Source organism: Corvus brachyrhynchos, unplaced genomic scaffold (genome assembly GCF_000691975.1).
Source record: "Corvus brachyrhynchos isolate BGI_N302 unplaced genomic scaffold, ASM69197v1 scaffold115, whole genome shotgun sequence".
NCBI lineage: Eukaryota > Metazoa > Chordata > Aves > Passeriformes > Corvidae > Corvus > Corvus brachyrhynchos.
In genome coordinates, this window is record NW_008239553.1 from 15,153,426 (window position 1) to 15,175,272 (window position 21,847).

General features: G+C 35.5%; 1 protein-coding gene across 3 annotated transcripts in view; it reads right to left on the reverse strand.

Annotated features, from left to right (window-relative positions):
* Positions 1-21,847, reverse strand: part of SPRED1 (sprouty related EVH1 domain containing 1) — a 58,490-nt gene that overhangs the window by 12,172 nt on the left and 24,471 nt on the right. The window contains exons 1-4 of one of the 3 annotated variants that reach the window (XM_017742090.1): positions 16,947-17,113; positions 11,916-12,090; positions 3,845-4,013; positions 2,534-2,583 (exon numbers count right to left, since the gene is read on the reverse strand). In XM_017742090.1, the coding sequence (XP_017597579.1) occupies positions 2,534-2,583; positions 3,845-4,013; positions 11,916-12,059 (363 nt within the window). In that variant the 5' untranslated portion in view covers positions 12,060-12,090; positions 16,947-17,113. Of the gene's footprint in view, positions 1-2,533; positions 2,584-3,844; positions 4,014-11,915; positions 12,091-16,934; positions 17,114-21,847 lie in introns of those variants that run through there. The other 2 variants (XM_017742091.1, XM_008639553.2) reach the window with 2 other exon arrangements.

The window sequence follows — 21,847 nt, forward strand, 5'->3', positions numbered from 1 at the left end:
ATAAAGATTGGATCCCTGCTGTGTAAGATGACTAGAACAGTATAGGAAAAATTACTCATTAATATTCTATCCATACTCTAAAATGCCCTTGCATAGATATACTCCAAAATACACTCAAAAATACTAATAGAGACTTTGGAAAACAGATTATAAAATAAACAGGGAATCAAAAAATCACTAAGCCTTTTAAACTACATAGAGGTGGCAAGAAGTGGGGGACAAGTCAGCATGACTCCTCAAATATTCAATATATTATCTTTAAAGAAAGATGGTTTTACCCATCAAGTTAAAAAGACCCTGGGGTATCCACTTTCACTTATCAGAGTATCAACCTTGGGAGGGGAAGGAATTAATAATTTGAAAGAGAATGTGGACTATTCGGTATTTCAAAGGTATTCTTGGAGACTAGACCTGATGCCTGTAACTAAAATGCTGCAATTTTTCTACACTTATGTTCATTACCCTGCAATTACAGTTTCGTTATTGATACATAAACCTGGTTTAGATGAAGCATAGCTAAAACCAGGGTGGATTCTGTTTTTCCTGCACTTCCTTTTTTCTCCCCCCTTGAGTATTGTTATTGATAGACAATACTAGTATCATTTATTTTACTTCGGTATGCAGAGATATGGTAAGAGATATTGCCTAGCTTTTTTGTCTTTAGAAAACAGGACATCTATCCACAGCACAAATCCACTATTAAGCAATGTGTATTGTGATAAAGTCATTAAGTATGTTTTCCTGTCTAAAATGTAAAAGACAATTCTACCAGCAGTTTGTACCACACAAGATTGTTTCTACCTGTACTATATATATAGTGTGTATTTTTATAATCTGTTTTATAGACATTTTTAAAAAGATATGCATTTATTTTTTTAAATGGAAGATAAAGTAAACCTATATTTACATATGTAAATAGGTGGTGTATTGATATTCACATGTATATACAAGAGATGTTGTAAATACACTTTTCTCCACTTTCCCAATAACAAATTTGTAACTATAAAGAATCTCAGATATTTTCCTCAATTTTGGCATCCTTATATAGAAATGTAATAACTAGGCAGCAAAATCAAGAGGTAATTGGTTTGTTCTAATCTCATTAGGCCTGTTCAATTAGAAATGGCTCAATTATTAATACTTGCAACAAACCATGTTTAAGCAAGTCTTTTAAGAGTTGATTAAGGACTGCATTAACTTTGGCACACATTTCCTTCACCCTGTCAAAATCTCATTTCTTTTTAAAATCTGAAATATCTAATATTTATAGCAATTTTACTTTCAAGTGCCTTAAAATAAAGCACTGCAAATAAAGAACAACAGGTGGTTGCACAGCCAACACTTACACAAAGAAATACATTTCTTCTACCACAAAATGAAAAGATATCAGGAGACTTCTGTATTGCCACTGCATTGCAGTATCCTTTCTAAATACTTGACTCTCAGTCTCCTATCATAATATCTTCAAAGCTGGCTGCTAATTTTCTTAATTTTGTGTTGCAGAGGTTTTACACTGGATCTATTTACACTGATACAGAATTTTTTATTGCATAAAAAAAACTCTTTCCCAGAAGAAATCACTTAGTAACACTATCGGTTTTCTGAATAGTCACTAAGACCCCTGAGTCAACTTGTTTTTTATAATCTTCATATTAATTTAAATATCTGCACTCTGAAAACTGAATATGTGTGAATGAAGACACGGCTTTCCCTAAAACCATAAATAAGAATGAAAACATGACAAGTATACATAGACACAAGTAGGATTTACTCAGCGATATTATAGTTATTTACTCTCTCTGTGTATATATATCTATATATCTCCATAATTTTTTTTATACTGGCTTTTTAATTACATGGATTCTTGGATATTACCAGGCAGTGCTATGCATCAATGTTACAGTACTCATGGTATATGATATGGTACACACGTAAAGCACTGTAACTCTGAAGCATGGTTGGACAAATTTTTATCTCTTAAGCCATTACGACTTATAGAAATTGAATAGTGTGAAAAAGGATCAATAAAAACTTGAATCTCAACAAGAGACTACTTTATCTTCAGTGTGTTTTTAAAAATCATCTGAACTTCTCTCTTTGGACTAGATTCTTTTAACCATTGTCTCGGTATCAACTCTAACCATTTTATGTTAGAAGTGCTTTATCACTGCAAAGTGAAATCTAAGAAAACAAACAGGATGTACAAGTAAAGAAATTCTTCATCCCTCTATTTTCTTTTTCCCAGAAGAATATTTCATATTTCAATAAGATCAAAGAGGACATATAACTTGAACAGACATTTTGAACTTAAAAATTAAACTCAGGATAGTTAATGATCCTATAGATTAAATAATGACTACTTAGTTTAGGACACACAGTATAGTAAGTCTTCTAGATAATTGTTCTGGAACTTTTTTCATTAAACTGAATTTTGCTATTGCTCTTATTTTGCTTAGTCTCACTAATGACAGCAAAATCTGTTCAGTACATTTGCAAAAGAAAAAATGCACAATTAATTTAAAAATTTACTCACTTGAAAGCAGTCTTCTGCCACTTCAACATCACTTTGGGAGGGTGGATAACCTTTACATAAAGAAGAAAAAAAAAAGTAGACAAGGTTATTTTCTTCTTATTTACACTTACTGCTTCCAATAATCCACACCATCTCTCAATATCCAGTGATGATGATATAAATATTCTTGTTTACTTTTTTAATCTATAGATCACTGTATTTCAAGTTGATTTAGTAAGCATCGCTCATTTCTACATTCTGCATTTTATATTCTGAGTATTCCTACACTCCTCTCTCTTGTCCCCAGCTTTCTTATAAAAGCATTTTCAAAGTCTTATCAGCAGTCAGAAGCAAGGGAGTATATTCCTTTTAATGTAGCATTTTGAAAATTAAAGGCAGACACATTTGGTTGGCATGAATGCATACTGTGCTGTATTTCGCTGTAAATCAGCAAAAATTGAAACTGTAAGACCCTAAGAGAAAAAAATGACTCTTATGTTCTCTAATTATTTGTCTTGAAGGGATATAGATGATATCAACACAATTCAAGAGCAGTCATTATAGTATGTCAAAAAGCATTTCCCTTCAGAAACATGTTCCTCCCTTTCTTAGGAGGACAACACACATAAAATCCCTAAATAAAGTTACTTTTTACAAGTCTGAAAGAGTTGTTCTTTCAATTCAACAGACACCTGTTCTCTTCCCTCCTTGTCTCAATCCAGCAATACATTTATCATTTTCAGCTCAGAATCTAGGCTTGATGATATCCTTCAGTTTGTTCACTGGTTTCCATGAATTCAATTAAGCTCTGGAACCAGTTGGCCATATTGCTATCTGAGTAAATTCTTCTACTGTTCCTAAAAACCTTTCCTCAGAACTACACTGTCAGCTGTTAGTAAAAACTAAACTATTAACTGAAAGTATGTGCAAATAAAGAGAGCACTCAACAGGTCACAAATCATTCAACTTCCTAGCTTATCCTATAAGAACACAGGAGTTGCAAAAAGCTTCTAAGATCCAAGTGAGAGAATATAACACTCCAGCTTCCTCCATTTCTTCACATCTAAAAGAAAGAGGCAATGCTTTATTATGCAGGGATGTTTCAGGAAATTACTTTATTAGTGTCTGTGAAACAATTTAAGACACTTGGATGAATGGCACTTTAGAAATGCCAGTACTATTTCAAAAACTATTAAAATCTCAATATACTATAGTTTAATCCACATGCTTAAATACTGTCAATGTTAATGTTACACAAAGTGCTTTGACATCTAATTTAGTAAACACTCAATGTCCCTCCACCCCACCAAGTCTTTCACCTGAAATATGTACCTTGAGAAATATCCTCTACTGCTCTCCGAATACCTCTATCAAATGCTCTTGCATCAGCAGGACTCTGAAATGTGAGGCCAAACTTTTTGTCATCAATCTTCCAGTGGTAAAAAGTAGGAGTAACTTTGTTGTAAACGAGGTCTTTCTTTAATGTGCATTCCAAGACCACCTTTCAGGAAGAAAACAGAAGGAAAAGATATCAATGACCAATATATCAAATTTGAGAACAAAAGGAAGTCTTTGTGAACTACCTAAAAATATACATCATAAGAGCAGATAGAGGTCTCTTTTCAAATTTCTTCCTGCTACAAGGATGTAATTTTAACTTCATTTGCATTATGGCCAAATTATTCACTATTGGTTGCTGATAAGTGTTATGGGTTGAAGACACAATTTGTTTACTGAGTCAACCTTCCTATTCAAAAATCTCATACTCACAAAAGTATCTTATACCTGCAACAACCAGTACAGATTTGATAGATGTTCAGCAAATAGGTCACATCCCCCCAAAAAGCATTGTGTGTGCTGATAGCAGATTTTGCTGTATCACTGGGATCTACAAAATCTTTTAGCACTAGGCTAACTTCATGCTGCTTTCAGGAAGATTTTCAGATTTCTCCCAGAAAGGCTACTAGACAAGTGAAAGTAATACAAGAGAATTGTTTTAAAAAATGAAATTAATAAAACTTAAAATCTTTATGAATGTACTACTGCCTGCACCTAGACAAAAATACATTTGTGGCTCATGTTCAGCTATAAAGAACCAGTAACTAGGAATAATTAACAGAATTATTTGGCCTAAAAAATCATTACTGGTATACATGCACATTCAGTTATGAAGCAAAGTCACAGTCTTCACATAGAATCATAAAATAGTTTGGGCTGAAAGAAACCTCAAAGACCAACTTGTTCCAACCCCCCTGCCATGGGCAGCGACACCTTCCACTAGACCAGGTTGCTCACAGCTCCATCCAAGATGGCCTTGAACACTTCCAGGAACTGAGCATTCACCACTTTTCTGGGCTACCTGTTCCAGTGCCTCACCACCCTCACAATAAAGAATTTTTTCCTAGTATGTGATCTAAATCCACCCTCTTTAAATTTGAAGCCATTCTGCCTTGTCCTGTCACTACATGCTCTATTAAATAATCCGTCTCCAGCTTTTTTTGCAGGCTCCCTTCAGGTACTGGAAAGCCCTATCATTTCTCCTTTAAATATTCTGGTTTTAAAAATATATTTGAATATTTAGTTTACTGGCAAAAATTATTTTAAGCAACATTTTTACACTGAGTGTTTCTTGATTTAAAAAAACCCAATGTGAACAAGAAAGTATGGAGGGAGGTGCATTGATCTGCTCCCATAGCAGTACAATAAAGCTCCCAGCAAGACAACTTGTACCTCTGTATTGGTATTTGATGATGAAGGCTTACACTGAGAGATGAATGAGGAATTTCAATATTCTATCATTTCAGTAATATTCTATAATTTCATTGATGCACTTTTAGAATTCTAATTTTTTGTTTTGTTACATATGTGGCTTTTTGAGAGAAAAAATACAAAATTCCTCACAGGATGTGGTAAAATTAGTTTAAGTATAAACAACTGAGAAAATACCCTCCAATTAAAAAAAAGAAATAAATCTGTACTTAGGTTATCCTTACATATTCTTTGTGTTCTTCTTCTCCTTTCATTGTCTAATTATTACATAGGCAAATAGGTTTTTTCTCTTGTTCTTCATTATTCATTCCCCCTACACCCCACCAGTAATCATCTTTTCTCAACAGTTATTGCCTTTTACCTCTGCCTCTAGAAGGATAATATTCTTTCTGCACATATAAACTCATTCAGCACTAAAATAATTTTTTTGTTTCTCCACTCGGAACTCCCTAAATGGTCAACAATATGTAGGTAAAACTGCCTACAAGAAAACATAGAAAGGAATCTAACTATTTGCTGTAGGTCTGCAGGAAAAGGTGCTGCAAGAAGAAAAAAAGTATAATTCTGCAGTTCTAAGGTGTATCAAATAATCGTTCTTTGTTCCTCTGGATGATTTTAAATTCGCTTCCTCCTTCAAAGAGCAGTTAAAAATGAAGGCTTCTCACACCACTGCCTTTTCTAGGTCTGTGAGCTCTTTAGGGGGACCTCTAATACATTAACACCAACTATTTTCACAGTCTATTTTGTGTGCATCAACACAAAACATCAACAAAAAGTACTGCAAGCCTGATTTTATAGCATCACAATGAATTTCTGGTCCCGAAGGAATTAATCCAGATTACTTAATACTGAAAATTCATATCCAGTAACAATTTTACCACTAGAGATAAAAACTGGATTAAAACTTCACTAAGTAGGAGCTATGATTTTCAAAGACACGCAAACCAAACTAGAAAATCCGCAGACCAACTCACTCCACCCCAAAAAGCAACACTCACCCCCCACTTCCAACCCTCACATTTTATATGACAAGCAATGATTAACAAAAAACATCCCATCCAACACTGCAATTGTTTTCAACTTGATTCAAGGAAACAATACATTTGAGGGGATGACACTGCTTTTTCCCATCTAAACCTGTATGAAAACAGACCAGTTAACACAGAGGATATAAGTGAAAGGGCACTGAAAAGGGAAAAATATGTTGCATCAAAATTGTATGTGTTATCAGATATAAGAATCTATACAAGAAAGACTTGATGCCTGCCCGACCTCAGAGAAAACTCAAAAGCTACAGGTCTCAATTAGCAGTGGGACACAAATTTATAAACATTCAGCCCTTCAATAGTTTTTGTTACATCCAGAAATACAAAAAATCCAAATCAAATAAAAAAAACATACCAACCATCCCCTGAAGCATTTTCCTCTCCCTGAAACACTTCTATGCTTTGCAGCAATAGTGAATTTTTAAATTGTGAACCTTAATTTTGCTAACGGTTTCTTTTTGCTCAAGCATACAAACTATCACTGGGGCTGGGGAGGAAGTATCCTCATACACATATTCTCTAAGGTCTGGAAATGGAAACCAAGCCTTTTCAATGCAGATATATTTCAAAACTCCGATTATATTTTAGTGCACTTTGCTATGGTTCAGAACTCTCCACATCATAGGTGAACATCATATACTCTCCCACGCAGTTACCCAAAATAAGCACTCCCAAACCTTTTTAGGTAGACCTTCCCCAAGATCTCCAGGGATAAGCACAGCAAAGACCTGAAAAATTGTAAATAAAGTGCCTACAGCTTAACTAAGTTTCATTTCAAAAAACACCCTGTGAGTTACTGTTCTGAAGGTTTTCTTTGTTTGGAGACTTAACATAAGACTTCCATGCCAATATGATACATCTACATGGGCAGATAATAGAAAATGTTGCAGTCATCAGACTCAAGACAGAAGAAAACCAGATCCACACACGATCAAAATTTAAATTGTCAGAGCATAAATACGACTGTATGTCTCCTATTATTTAATGAAAAAATCCTTTTAATATCTAGATGTCACTAAGTGTAACACTAATGAATTCATTGCTACTCAAAAATACTTGTTTGCTTAATGTTTCTTTTCTCACCTCTAAAAACTAAATTGTCTAAAGACAATAAAATCTATTTGACTTATATAGACAAGATCAATCTCCAGAGTCAGAAATTTTCTACTTCAGCACATAAAACCAAATTTTTTTTAACAGAAGTGAGTATTTAAGATATGACATCATTATTTAGAGCTTATTTCAGAAAAAAATAAGAAAAAAACTTTTGCATTTGATACAAATTTCTATCTTGATAACAGACCAAATAATTGAACATTTCGAGATACTGGATAGTATTTTACTGGTTTCTAGCTGTACTTTCAAAGCTTACAAGAGCACATGTAAGATAGACAGCTTCACTGTTTTTCATTCCCAACCCAAATCTACAAACATAAAAGCACATCGTTTTTCGATGCCTTTTCTGCTTCACTCTTGGGATCAAGCAACATGACCTGAGTATATTCATGCTACAGAATGAATATACTGAGTATATGGACCCAGTGCCATGGTAACCATATGACATAATTATTCTATGCATACTTTTTTTGATTCAGTTAAAAAAAGATGATGTAAGCGCTGTACTACAGCCCATCAGAATCAATCTTCCTTCAAACTTTAAAGACAATTTAAAAAAGCAAGTATTTCAGTTTGTAAACAGCAGACTTTTAAAAGAGAATGGTATTTATATTCAGTTTTAGTTTTGTCTCTCTCCCTTTACACAATTAGTTGTTCTTCAACAGAAAGATTTTAAACTTTGTCACTCCTGATTCATGATCTAAAAGATACTAGTAATATTTTTCTTTCTCCATTGATAAAAACTTGCATGGCAAAAGTCTGGAGAAGAAAATAAACCAGAGAAGTCTATTAAACTTTTTGTTCAAGAAGGTAAAATTCACCAATGCCTAAAACCCAGTAAGTTTGTGCCTAATATATGTTTAACAGTAGTGCTATTAAGATAGAAGAGAGCTACTGTAAACACAGAAGGAGAGAACAGCACACCTGACCAGGTTATGAGGAAGTGCAATTGTTCCAAGCAGACTGGCTGGAGCCAGATCTAGGAAGGTGATTATAATAAAGGGGGAAATGTGTAATTATGTGAAAAGTCTTCACAAAATACCCTTACATTCCAACACAAATCTAAACCTGAGCAAACTAGCAGGGAGCATTCTCTCTCAAGTTAATTCAGTGGTGTCATCACTTTGATTTTCTTCTCAGATAACTAAGATGCTTTTTGTGAATACCACAAAATATTTTAAATAGCTTCGTACTGCACAAAAATTTTGGAAGTTCTACATGTAGTCTGAAGCTGGTTCATAGAAGGGCTGACAGCAACCTGCCTCTCAGGTCTAAAAAGAAACAACACCAGCCCTCTCCAACAAGGAACTTCAATATTTTGATGTTCATTCCAGAGTATTTAATTTATGCAGCTGATTTACAGATTGAGATCTATAGTTGTAATTAAATGCCTGCATAGCCTATAAAATACATGGCAAGATATGACACACTGGAATGGAACTGCAATGTAGCATCAGAAGCAGCACTTGGAGAAGCAGCAACTAAGGCTAATTCATTCCTCTTCAGTACAACCATTTAAGAGGCATCTGGAAGATACCTCCATCAAATACCTCACCTATGGATTTCAAGCTGCTTTGGAGAGAATTCCACCTTTGTACTGACACATAGGTTAAACAGTTATACTGGCATTATGATTCCCATATATCTTAGGTAAAAGCCATAGAACTGAACACCATTTACTTTCTAACCTAAGATATTTCAAAACCTATGCTGCCCTGTGTCAGAAAAGTGCTCCAAGTTCCACAATCCTAGGTTTCCAGGATAAGGGAATGTCTGTACATCTTCTGGAAGCTAAGCCAATTCACAAAAGAAGAGACTTACTGGCCAGAGAAAAATCAAGACAATCTTGATTAGAAAGGTATTTTAACAATGTGTGACTTTAGAGGATGTTCCATTTGTAAAGATGACTTTCTCTTTTAATCCATAGAAGTATTTTCAGAAACAGCTGTGTGTACCTTGCAAAAAAGTCAGTGAACTGGAAACCATGGTCCAAGTGACTTCTAGATATTACAGTAGATTAAACATTCCTGAAGACACACATATTCAAAGCCTGAAAAACTTAAATGTTCAAAACTGTTTGTTATTAAAAAAATATTGTTACATTCTCTTTTCAAGTACAATGGCAGAGCAACCAACTAAACAGCATACTACTAACTTCTAAGATTATTCAGGCATTGAGATTACCAAGGGCATTCTAAAATGAGACTAGAGGGAAGTTGGGGCACAGAAACAGCAGATTCAGCATAACACTTCCTCAAAATATGAAGATGATCAAAATATTTGGTCTCTACTCAACAGCAAATACAGTGGCTTCCACTTTTATTTTTAAATAAAAAATAAAATATATCACTATTATGAAATATAATAGTCACCTGTCAATTCTATTTGGACTAAAACCCCAATTGCTTGACTTAATTAAAAATTGTTAAAAATTGTGCTTGAACAGTGAATCCACAGCAATATCCTAAGAACAAATGTAAAACCATTAACCATATTGAAAGCGTAGGATCAGAAAAGTTTTAGAATCAGTGATGTGTCCAACAGAATTTCTCTTTCAGTCCCTGCTACCTTCTGCCCTTCTAAGTAAGTGTCATGACCTAATTTTGCCATCACATATACGTAGGATCTTGTTTCTTCTGTGCCAAGTGGGGTCTTGTTGCATACTACGCAACTTGGTCGTTAATTCATTACATATTAGCTGTTGCTTATAATTGCATTATCTGAAGTCTGTGGAAATACATTAATACATAGTGACCTTTCACTCAGTTATCAAAGAATCACTGGCTCTCCAGTATTCTTCTCCACACCCTAAATCTATATTTGTTAGTTCCCTGAGCTTTGTTCAATACACACAGGAGAGATGTTCATCCTAGCTGCACTTCTTCCACCTTTTACCCTGTGTTTTTGAGGGGCTGACTTCCAACAGCAACTTCCCATAACTACAGGAAGGTTACAATCTGCTCTGACCAACTAGTTAGGTCACATTTGGGGAGCAAGTAGAAGTAAGACAGATGGACACAGGACGGGACACACACAAAAAACCGAAAACAAAACAAACTGTTCAAGACAATAAAGGTTTGGAAAACATATTCACGCTAACATGAGCTTAATTTTAGATAGGAAGTGGAGGAGAGACATTTAAAACCTTCAACCAAAAGTGGAAACAAAACAAGGCTTGCCTAGAGGAAACGGAAAAGAGAACACCACAAACAGATTAGGACACTGATGGCTGGACATTTTTATATGCATGCAGGAAAAACATTAAACCAGTCTTTAGTTCTGAGCATTATATTATTTTTAAGGCAAGCTGTGAATGTTCCAAGCATTAAGAATTACGAGAAAACTATCAAGTATCTCTAAATGCAATTAAGCTTCTCAAAAAGAGCCTCGACGAGGCTAAAAAAATTCTAAAGGGAACTACTGCAAAGTGAGGAAGGAACTGCAGGTGCACATAGCTGTGTGGGAACACAGGGTACTCTGCTAATAGTGCTACGCCCCACTGAAACAACTGAGTCAGCAGAATTTCTATTTATATGCTCTCTTCCTACAGAGTCACAGTCAAGGCAGAAAACTCAGCAGTCCTGCCTCAAGGGAGAAACTGGTGTTTTTGAGGAAGGGTCAGCAGTACAGTATGAGAAGTAATTCTATCTTTTAAGCTTACAGAGGAGTCAAAATTCATTGGCAGAAAAGAATAAATTCTTGATAAAAGTCATTAAGATGGAGCTTTTGTGCCTTCGCCACTTCGCGTTGTTTCCACAGTAAGACACAGCCCCCATTCAGAAATGTTTGCCACACAAGTAACCAAGCAATCCTTAGTAAGCCCATTTTGTCTTAGCTCTGCATGTAGAAATGGCTGAGATCCTGCACCAGTTTTCCTTTTGTGAGGCTGATTTTCATGATGCTATTTAAGAGATGTTTATTACTGGTATTTTATGTAAGGTTCCTGATGAATGAATACTGTCTATGTGTTCATCAATCCAGGTCAGTTCTCGGACCTGTCAGCTTCATGCTGTCTTCCCATATGAAGTTGTTCTCATGTAAAATGGCTACTTTTTGTCATAGCCATATTCCACAACTAAGCAAATCATTCCTGAGGAATTTAATCTGATTTCATGTTCTTAATAAAATTCTCATTTCAGCACTCCTATTAAATGTATTATCACTGGTATATAAACAAGATTTAACTCTAATCTTTCATTGGAAGAAAAAAGCAAAATGTTTCCCAAAATGTATGGAAAATTTCTAAAAAATCAATGTACTTAGTTCTAAAAAAGCAGGGTATTACATTTAAAAACATTTAAAACAAATAACTGACTCTTTTGATACATAATCATTGTTATAGAAAAGTTCAGCAACAGCATTAGACTGAGACTATAAATTTACTTCATAGTCTACAAGCAATAATAAGCAAGCATCTATACTTATGTCCCATATAGTTTTAATATGATCATTAAATAGATGCAAATTGTTACCGTTTTATCCCTGAGTCGTTCTCCATGGATAAGAAAATCAGCACAGCTATTCTCTTCCTGGGGAATGACTTTGAAGACTGTGACACAGCTTAGTCCACCCCCTCCAAGTGGTAACCATCCACCACTTGAGTCATCCCGGGTCATCACCACAGCTCGCACTCGTGCATAACTATTACTGAAAGAGAAGCAAAAGAAGAAATTAGTTTTCCATAAACTTAAACCAGCTAAGTCTAGTTAAAAACAAAACAAAAACAACAAAGCCACAACCAAGATCACGATAATTAATAGTCTTTCCACAAACATCACCTAGCAGAAACCAATGTAAGACCACTCTCGAAAAAATGTTCCTCTGTATTTTTATGCCTTCATTAGGATGTCTCAGAGCTTGTGATCTTTTGTAAAGAGACTTAACCAGAGAATATAGTTGCCTAGTCAAAACTCATGTTCTTCTAAGAACTTTACACTCAGTGATCTAGCTAGAGGGCCGGAAAGAGAATAAGAATCAACTCCTGATTTATTTTAGACTAATCATGAGGCCAGTCAGCCACCATGAAATTGCACAGAAAAGAGAACAAGAAAACAGAAAGAGGTCAGGCCTTCTGTCACTGAAATCTAAACAAGAACAGGCTTCTAGCCAGAAACCCTGCTTCCCTTCATCCAGCTCTCCTCCCCATGCATATAACCTGTCCTTTGCAAGGGTAGGTCAAGACACACATTGTGGGGTTTGAAAACAGAACCAGTTATAGCTACTTAAAATCCATACTTGAAGTGTCTACTTGCTATTTCTCTCCTGTATTTGCATCGGGTGTAAAATTACTTGCATTTTACAATCTAACACCTTTTTCCATCATTTAGTATTCTTATAAAATAAACAAATTATTGTCATGTCATTACTTAAAATCCAAATTCCAGAGTATTGGAAAAAGAGGTTTTGGTCATTTCTCTCTCTCTCTCTGCTCTTAGTTTTTTCTTTTAAATTAAATGTAAACTTTTAGTTTTGGTTGTGAATTTGCCACTACATCACTTGGAAAACCCCATGGCTTGCCAAGGATGTTATAAGATGCTACATTTGAAGTACAGATTACTGGATGAATGCAGCAGTTAATGATTGAACATTTCAACACCTTAAAATAAGGTGTTATCTTTTTGCAATATATTCCTGGTGAGGGTTTAAGTACTTATGCCAGTTAGCACTAGTGATGTCAAATTTAAGGGTTGAAGAGGAAATATCAGTAGAGGACAAAGTTGTTCCTTCTGTATTTGAGATAGAACTATTCACCAAGATGTTGCACTTTTAAAAGATCACTGCTTTATTTCCAACACCTTCCCCTCACCCCCCCCAATATCCCAAAATAACAAAGGTAGGCTTTTTTGCATAATTAATATATTACATTCTCACACACACATATGATTCACACATATGATTCACTTGTGTGTGTGTATATATATATATGTATGTATAAGAATTTTGCTGGAGGCATCTAAGGCTTAAATACATAATGGTTTGCAAAATGGAAAATTATACAAGACTATAAATTTTTAGCTTATAGGCAGCTAAATTTTGTTTGCTGCCTCTGAGCAAAGCCCTGTCATCTCTCTAAATCTAATAGTTAAAATGACAGTTCAGTCAATGTTGCTCACCATTTCTCCACCAACATCTTTTACTTAAGTACTCAAACACAGCAGACAAATATAATAAAGAAAAAGCCAATCCTTCATTGTACGCATCTATCACAATTCTAATATCTGCAAATAAAAATGGCTGCATCTTGATGCTTAATAATATTACTGAGAGTTGAATTATTCCTTCACTGATCTCTGTCACTGTGTTTCACTCAGAGCTAAGGTCAGATTGTAGTTGTACACTTCATACACAGGTAGTCTTTCACCTCATTTCTCTCAGAAGAACCTCTTCTGACAGAAACTGAAGACACCAAGATTCTCCTCTAAAACAATAAGAAATAGGATTGGTTAAACCGAAAAACTGTCATTGCTATTCTCAATTTAAGCAAACCACAAATTTAGCTTTGAAGTTATTCACTCCATAAACTTGGTCATAAATCTGAATATTAGAGGGGTTTTTTTGTATATCAACAGACTGCAGCAAGAGTACAGTTAAAGAGAACTTCCCTTAGGCTCCACAAGAAAGCTCAGACTATAACATTAATTTTTTCTTAAAATGAAAGTTCACACTCCACATCCATTTTCTTTACAAGAACTGCTAAGGAGAAGCAAAGAAGGAGGCTTAAGCTACTTCCATTCAATAGAGTTTTCTGACAGCGTTGGGATTTTTCCCCCTATCCTATACTGAGATGCCTAGTGTGGTCTAGCTAACAATCTTGAGTTTTGCTTTCCATATATTCCAAATGAATACGTTAAACATTTATCCTTTCAAATATTTTAGAAACTACTATCAAATCTACTGCATTAGTGCAAAGTAAAATTCCCCAAGGTAATATTTAATGAATAATCTCTTAAATTGAAACAAGCCAGTTTTCCCATACAACCACCCTGTAGATTAACTAGACAAATTCTGTACCTGTAACAATGCCAAAGTCTACAAAGAGATTTTTAGTTTTATGTTTCTGTTGGTGGCTGTTTTTTAGTACTATTTTTTATATTTGAATGGAACTCATAATTGGTAACAATAGCTATTTTCAGTAACAACACAACCTGGCTTGCAATTAGCCAGAATGCTGGCAGGACCCATGAATGATTCCCATTTCCAAAATCCTCTGCAAACAAAACAGCATCTGCCTGTCACACTACTGACACTATGAAAGCACTCAGAAGTCTTGTATCTCTAAGCATTACAGCCCCATCTACTCTTGGGAACTTTAGAACAAATTGTTACACTGCTGGTGTACCTTAGCGGTGGGAGAAAGGGCAGACAAGGCTTCAGTGTTTTCCTAACACAGCCTGAGGTTTTTACCTACTCTTGCATGTTTAGCAGCTCTATCAGGAATACCTGAACAAAAGAAAAACCAAACAAACAGGGCGATCAGTTGAGCATTGCTCTTACAAAGCCTTTTACCAGAGCTACCACAAGCGTGTGAAATGGAGCATGAAGAGCAGCATTGCAACAGCAGGTCCGAAGCTACTGTACGGAAGCCAACTTTTCTTGAGACTCCCTGGTTTTGGTTGCGGTCCCTGGAAATTCTTGAGGCAGTGCAAGGTTTAAAGGAGATTGTATTCTGGCCAAAGGGGCATGCTGCTTTCCTAAAGTCAGTACGAGGATGAGTAAGACTGGGGACAATGACACTGGAATCCAAAATCAGTGCTTAACAACTAGGGAAACAGATCACTCTAACATCTGAGTGCCTCAGGTAGGAGATAAGAGTATGGTATTCTTATGCGATTAAAGGGAATTATAAATTGGAATAAAGGAGAAAGAGAAAAAAAAGTTGTCTGCAGTATTTTTTCCCTCTAGCAGTGAAGATTTACTGAGGAGTACAGCATGTGTCTGAGTGCTATACCTAGTAAACCTGAAATGAAGCAATTTTAAGATAGCATATTAAATATGTTGCATGAAGTTTCACTCTAAAAGCATAATCAAATAAAGATTATTCTTACACCAAAATCAAAATCTGAAATGGGGTGAACTAAGCAGCCTGAGAAAGCATTAGTGGCAAAATCAAAGGGTTATAAACCATTAAGTGGACAGGAAAGATATGACCTACAGTCCTTGCCTACCATCAGCAGGCATTTTAAGAACATCAAGCATTAAAATCTGACAAGAGGTTTTAAAGGCTCTCTCCTCCCTCAAAAAACTGTGTGTTTATATCACTGTAATGCTCTTGGGCCCAAACTGACTTACGAGCTGGATGACCAAACTGTTGTGCAAGCTCAGGAAGCACGTCACTGGCCAAGACAGGCTGGGACCTTCAGCTCAACAACTAAGGAATAATCCTGCTTTTGGTGGCTGGGGAAGTAAGACAATTGTAATTTCATCACTGTGATTATTTATTGGTTTTGTGTAAAAAGTAAATTATTTTTATAATTTGGGGTATTTATTACATTTAATATCAAGACAACTAAAGATAACAAATGTTATTACATTTGTCCTTTGTTCCATTAGCCAAGCAAAAGAGAATGAATATTAAGAATTTTCTGCCAAAATACTTTTCCCAGAGAAAAAGGGGAAGAGATGTTGGGGGAAGTGGGGAAGCAGCCATCTTGTTGCTTTACATTTATTTTAACCTAGTATCAACAGTAAGCAAATCTTCCCTCTCCTAATTCATACTAAACATTGCCATTCTTTTACTTGTACTGCATTTTGCACATTTCTATTTTAAAATAGGTCTGAAAAACAAAAGTGATTTCAGAAGTGTTGCTTAAAACAATTGTACTGTAACTGCAATTTTTTTTTTTAGTACTATACAGCTTACTACCATTACCATCAAGAAACCTGGATCTGCAAGTGGAATTATAAATTGAACCACAGAAGAAACTGACTTTTTCAGCTTTGGTAAAAATATTTAGACTTATAATTTCTTTCAAAGCTGGAAAGCTGATTTGAAGAAAAGGACCTCGAGTTTCATATGGACACCAAGCTGAACACAAGCCAAAAACATGCCACATGGACAAAGGAGGCCAACTTCCAGTGTCCCAGCTGCAATTAGAAGTGCTGCCAGCAGGTCACAGAAGGTGATCCTCTGTCTCTACTCAGCACTACTGAAGCCACACCTGGAGAGCTTTGTCCAGTGTTGAGCTTTCCAGTACACAAGAGACATGGAGCTCCTGGAGTGGGTCCAGCACAGTGCAACAAAAATGATTAAGAGACTGAAGCATCCATTGGAGGAGGGAAGGCTGAGAGAGCTGGGACTGCTTAGCCCGAAGAACAAAAGACTCATGGGTATCTTATCAGTGTATACAAATAGCTGAAGAGAGAGTGTGAAGAGGATAGGCAGAAGCTCTTTTCAATGGTGCCCAGTGAGAGCACCAGAGACAACAGATACAAACTGAAACACAGGAAGTTCCATTTGAACATCAGCAACCACTTTTTCACTGTGACAGCACCTGAGTACTAACACAGGTTATCCAGAGAAGTTGCGGAGTTTCCATCCTTGGAGAGTTTCAAAAGCCATCTGGACACAGTCCTGGGTAACCTGTTATAGGTGACCCTTCTTGGAGCAGCAGGGAAGATGACCTCCAGAGATGCCTTCCAATCTCAATTATTCTTTCTTTTATTTAATATCCTATTTCAAAGCACAGCAATTAAAAAAAAACACAACTTCGTAAATATAACCAATATGGGTTAATTTATAAGAATTCATGATACTTTGAAGCAAGAGTTGTCACTGTGCAAACTGCTGTTTAAACACTTCTGACAAGGCTAAGGGAAAAAAAAAGGCGTTCTGAAAAATCGTGACACACTCTGCTATGAAATTACACTATCTTTGCTGGCACACAAGTAACAGCTCCAGGCTTTTCTCCAAACGTGAAATGCCCATGGATCAAGGCTCTTTACCTTTGACTGGCACTTTACACACGTACTTTAGCCCCTCCAGCTTCTGCTGCAATATACTTTTGTGTTTGTAGCCTTACCAAAGGAGCATACATGAACCACACTTGGCTTTTTATGGTTCTTATTATCCAAACAGCTTAGCAGAAGACTTTATGATTCCCAGCTAGAGAAGTGCTCATGAGTACATGCATGTCTGAGTACCAAAAGGTACTGCCAGACCACTGAGCTAAAAATCTGTTTTACTTGCAGATAGCATTTTTTGAGTATTGACTCAATGTAGAAAAAAAATAATTTCACCAATATCACATAATCTTATTAGTACACTGCTGATGTTATAAACCCTTTGTTACTAAAGGTTTAGAGAATGAGTGCCACTGGTACAAAATATTAATGACTTACCTAAAACAGAAGGAGATGCAAATGTAGCACAAGGGCTAAAGAAGACATAATTTACATCACAAAAATGTATGACAGCATATCTTATTATTTTTTAATGAAGAGGATATTGCCATAACAGCTACTAAACGAGGCTCTGCTTAACATGACTGTTACCCTTCTCCTCTCAAAATTATATCAACAAATCAGAATAAACACAAAACTCTTACTCTGGTAGAATGCAAAACTTGGCAGATTTTCTCCTCTAAAAAGATGCAAGAAGTATTCCTCACAATAAACAGCTAATGTGCATGGCTACTATGCCTAGGAAGTTTATTTCTGTGAGGAGTTTAGCAAGGAAAGACATGGATTTCCAGGAGGAACTACAGACAAATGCTGTTACATTTAAGATATTGGTAACCACACTGATTTTGTCAAAAAACCTGAATGGAACATTTCTGCTCAAAAAACAAACCCCAAAAATCTACAAAACAAAACAACAAGAAGAAAATCTACTTAAAGAAACCTGAACTACCAAGCAAAATGGCTTGTACCCAAAATCGTAAAAGGAAAAATCTACATGGGAAACTGTATTATGTAAGGAAGGGTTAACTCGTATCCTGAAAGAGCCAAAAATACATGATTACAATTATTATTTAGCAGAAGAGGCTCATAAAACAAGGTGCTTGACAGTGCACCTACAATTCAAAAGGGAAAATGAGACCCAAATGAACAAGTGTCAAAATAGTATATTGCTCTTGTGAAGTGTTCTCTTGGAGACAAAATAAGAACAATAAAAAAAAATTAAAAATAGGAATGGGGTTCTAGTGCTCCTATTTGAATATAGACAAATTAAGATGTATGTCCATGTAAATTAATGCTGCAAGGAAGAATGGCTGCTGCCATAAGCTCTGTTGGAGAAGCTGTTAAGATTTGAAACCCATCAAAATTACATACGAAGTATGTATTTGACATTTGTATGAAAAACATTTTAGCCCTGCTCCCCAGCATCTTCTCTTGTTTAATAATTGTAGCTACTTTCTCTTACTTCTGTAGGTCATCCATAAGGGTTAAATGAAGTAATATTTTATCACACTAAAGGAGATCACAACACATTGGATTCTACACCTTTTAAAGAAACTGCCTTCTGAAGGCCTACGTTTTCATAAGAGAAAGAGTTCTGTAACACCATCTGGTCAAGGCATATTACTTAGAAAATGGCAACTAATATAAAATACACAATAAAATAAAACCCCCAAACAAACTTACTTTTCCTTCTACCCTTCCCCACAAAAATGAAAAAGAATCAAAGTAACATTCAAAGATGGCTCTACAGGTTTTGGACACATGTAGCAGAACTAAATAAACAGCATACAGTATGTAATCCCTTTTGTAGTAGTCTGTGGGATAAGATGGACATGGAAGATGCTTTTTGATCACTTCCACAGCTGCCTGTTCACAACAGAGGACTGCTGGTACCAAGGACTCCTGGACTGGATTCCATCCAATTTTAGGCAGATGGGTAACACAATTCGAGTGGTCAGATCATGGTACTCATGTACCCTCCAAGTTTAATGGGCTTCCTCCAGAAAACCCTAAATTTGCCTCATTTTTAAAAGCTGACAGCCATAACTCCAAAAATATCCACTCTCCATCCTAACCCGTCTTCCCTTCTCTGCATATATTCTCATAGTTTTTTACTTCTTCCTTACCCCAGAGTTTCTGAAGATCCACAGGAATCTCTTCATTCAATTTATAGCACAGAACTGTCTGTACCCTCTTTTAATTCCGTGAAATCATTACTTGTTTCTTACCAAGCTACTGGGTTATTGATGCCATGTATTAATTCTGATTTGCTTACCATGGAAACGTGTAGAGAAAGGTTAAAGAGCCCACAAATAAAACAAGAGAAAGAGGTTTAGTTTGGGGGTTTTTTTTAATAAGAAAAGTTACCATTTCTTTCCAACCTTGCAAAAACAAAGGAACATCTAAAGAAGTGATGGAACACAAGCTTTTCATTTTCTTGAGCTCTTCAGCAAACTTAGGACAAGCACAAGTCTGCAGCCTAAGGCAGATTCCACTGAGACTAAGACAACTTGACACTTCCAGTAAATGTCTTCAGACAACATCCATCCAGTCTATAATTTTTTTTTTTTTTTTTTTAAATGAAGCTTACAGATTCAGTTGCACTTCATTTTCCTGGGAAAAGCAATGATTACTACAGTTTAGAACAACAATTTATGGAAAGATTTTAGGTAATAGTTGTATCTGAACAGGTCAGAATTCTCTCTTCTCTCAGAGCCATTTTCCTCCAGTCTTATATGCTCACAAAGTCCAAGTATCAAGTATGCAAGTGCAATTAGATCACTCTCATTGTCCAAGCTGGTCATCTAGTTACTGAGGTTATGGATGGCAGGACTGGAAACCCTGTTAACAGATGTGAATACATTAATAAAAAAAGCCATTTTGTAATAAAGTTCTTGACCACTAAAATAAGATGAAGGTAACTAACACATCCCTCATGAACAATTTTAGCTACCCTAAGGTATAACAGGATGTACTAGACATGCTATTTTCAAACAAGCACCTGTGTACTTCTTATTCCACTGCTTGTTGTATTTAGGAATAGTACCCCACAAATGTTCAGAAAGCTATTATTTTCCTCCACCTAAGAACTTACATAGCAAAAATAAAGGACAAAGCTGTTATACTTTTCTCAAACAGATCAGAAAACATTGTCACAGATTTTTTGTATTTACTCTGTCTGAATTTCTGTCAGGTTGTCCTGGACTACAGACCCTTTGGGCCGGGTCCATCTGTAATGAGCACAATTCAATGAAGCTTTGAGTTGCCTGTTGGTGTAAAGAGCTTAGGGGGTGAGCTGCTGCATAGTCTTGAACTTTTGGCAACACATTATGGTAGAAAAAAGCGTAAGATCCACTGAGCTTACTCACCTAAAATAACACTTAATGTTAGGTAGGCAAGCACAAAATTTAAATTTTATTCTTATCACATTAAAAGAAATTTTAAAAAGGTACAGGTCATTTCTGGCATGCATTCCCACTCAGCCTGCACAGAAAAGAACAGAACCTGGAACCAAATAAAGCATATCCACACTTTTAAAAATACTCTTCCTTTAACAGCCTTGTTGAGCTGTGAGATTGCTAATGAATGTTGTATACAAACAACATTCATGTGTTTAAACCCATGTGAATTGAAATTGTTGTATCATTCATTGATATTGTTAAATCTAAATCTTGTCTCAACATTTACATTGATGTGGCTTTTCAAGGACTTTAACCAGACAATATGAAAAAGATCTTGCAAAGTAAATTCTATTCTAAGAAAATCCCTAAATTTCTACTTTTAACATAATAAGAAAACAATAAATATCCAAAAGGATGTTTCAAACACACACAAATGGACAAATCATAAATGTCGGCACTAACAAAACAGAAAGACTACAAACCAAACTGCAAAATGCTTAACAACACCAACATCAGAGTAAAAAAGAAAGTCCAAATGAGCCTTAAGAAAGACAAGCTTGTAAACTTGAGAAAGTTCTATTTTAAAGAACTATTTTAAAGGTGTATGTTCACTGACCAGAAAAAGAAGCTACCATTCCCTTGCTACACAGCACCATGTTTTGTGGCTTGAACCAGTCTTTTCCGTAGTTTTAAGAAACCATGAATATTTCAGAGAGAGGAAGTAAATTGAAATAAAGACAAATGCAAATATTTCTATTACAATAATCCATCGAACTAGAAAAAACAAAAGATTAATAAGATTATTCAAAATGTTTCAATGGTATGCCCTTTATATTTGCCATACCTCAGCATGAATAATGTAACTTACATAGCCATTATATAATTGTATGATTATGTTTGATAATCTCAGTAATAATTCGCAGCCTAACCAGCAGTCTAAGCATAGAAATAGGTGATTCACGAGCCCTAAGATCAAAATATAGGAATTCTAACAGTACATCCCAAAAAGTGTAACTAAGCCTTGATTTACTACATTCCCCACTCCAATTACTGCTGAAGTAATATTCTTCACAAGTTTCTACAAAAAGCTGCATGTAATGAAT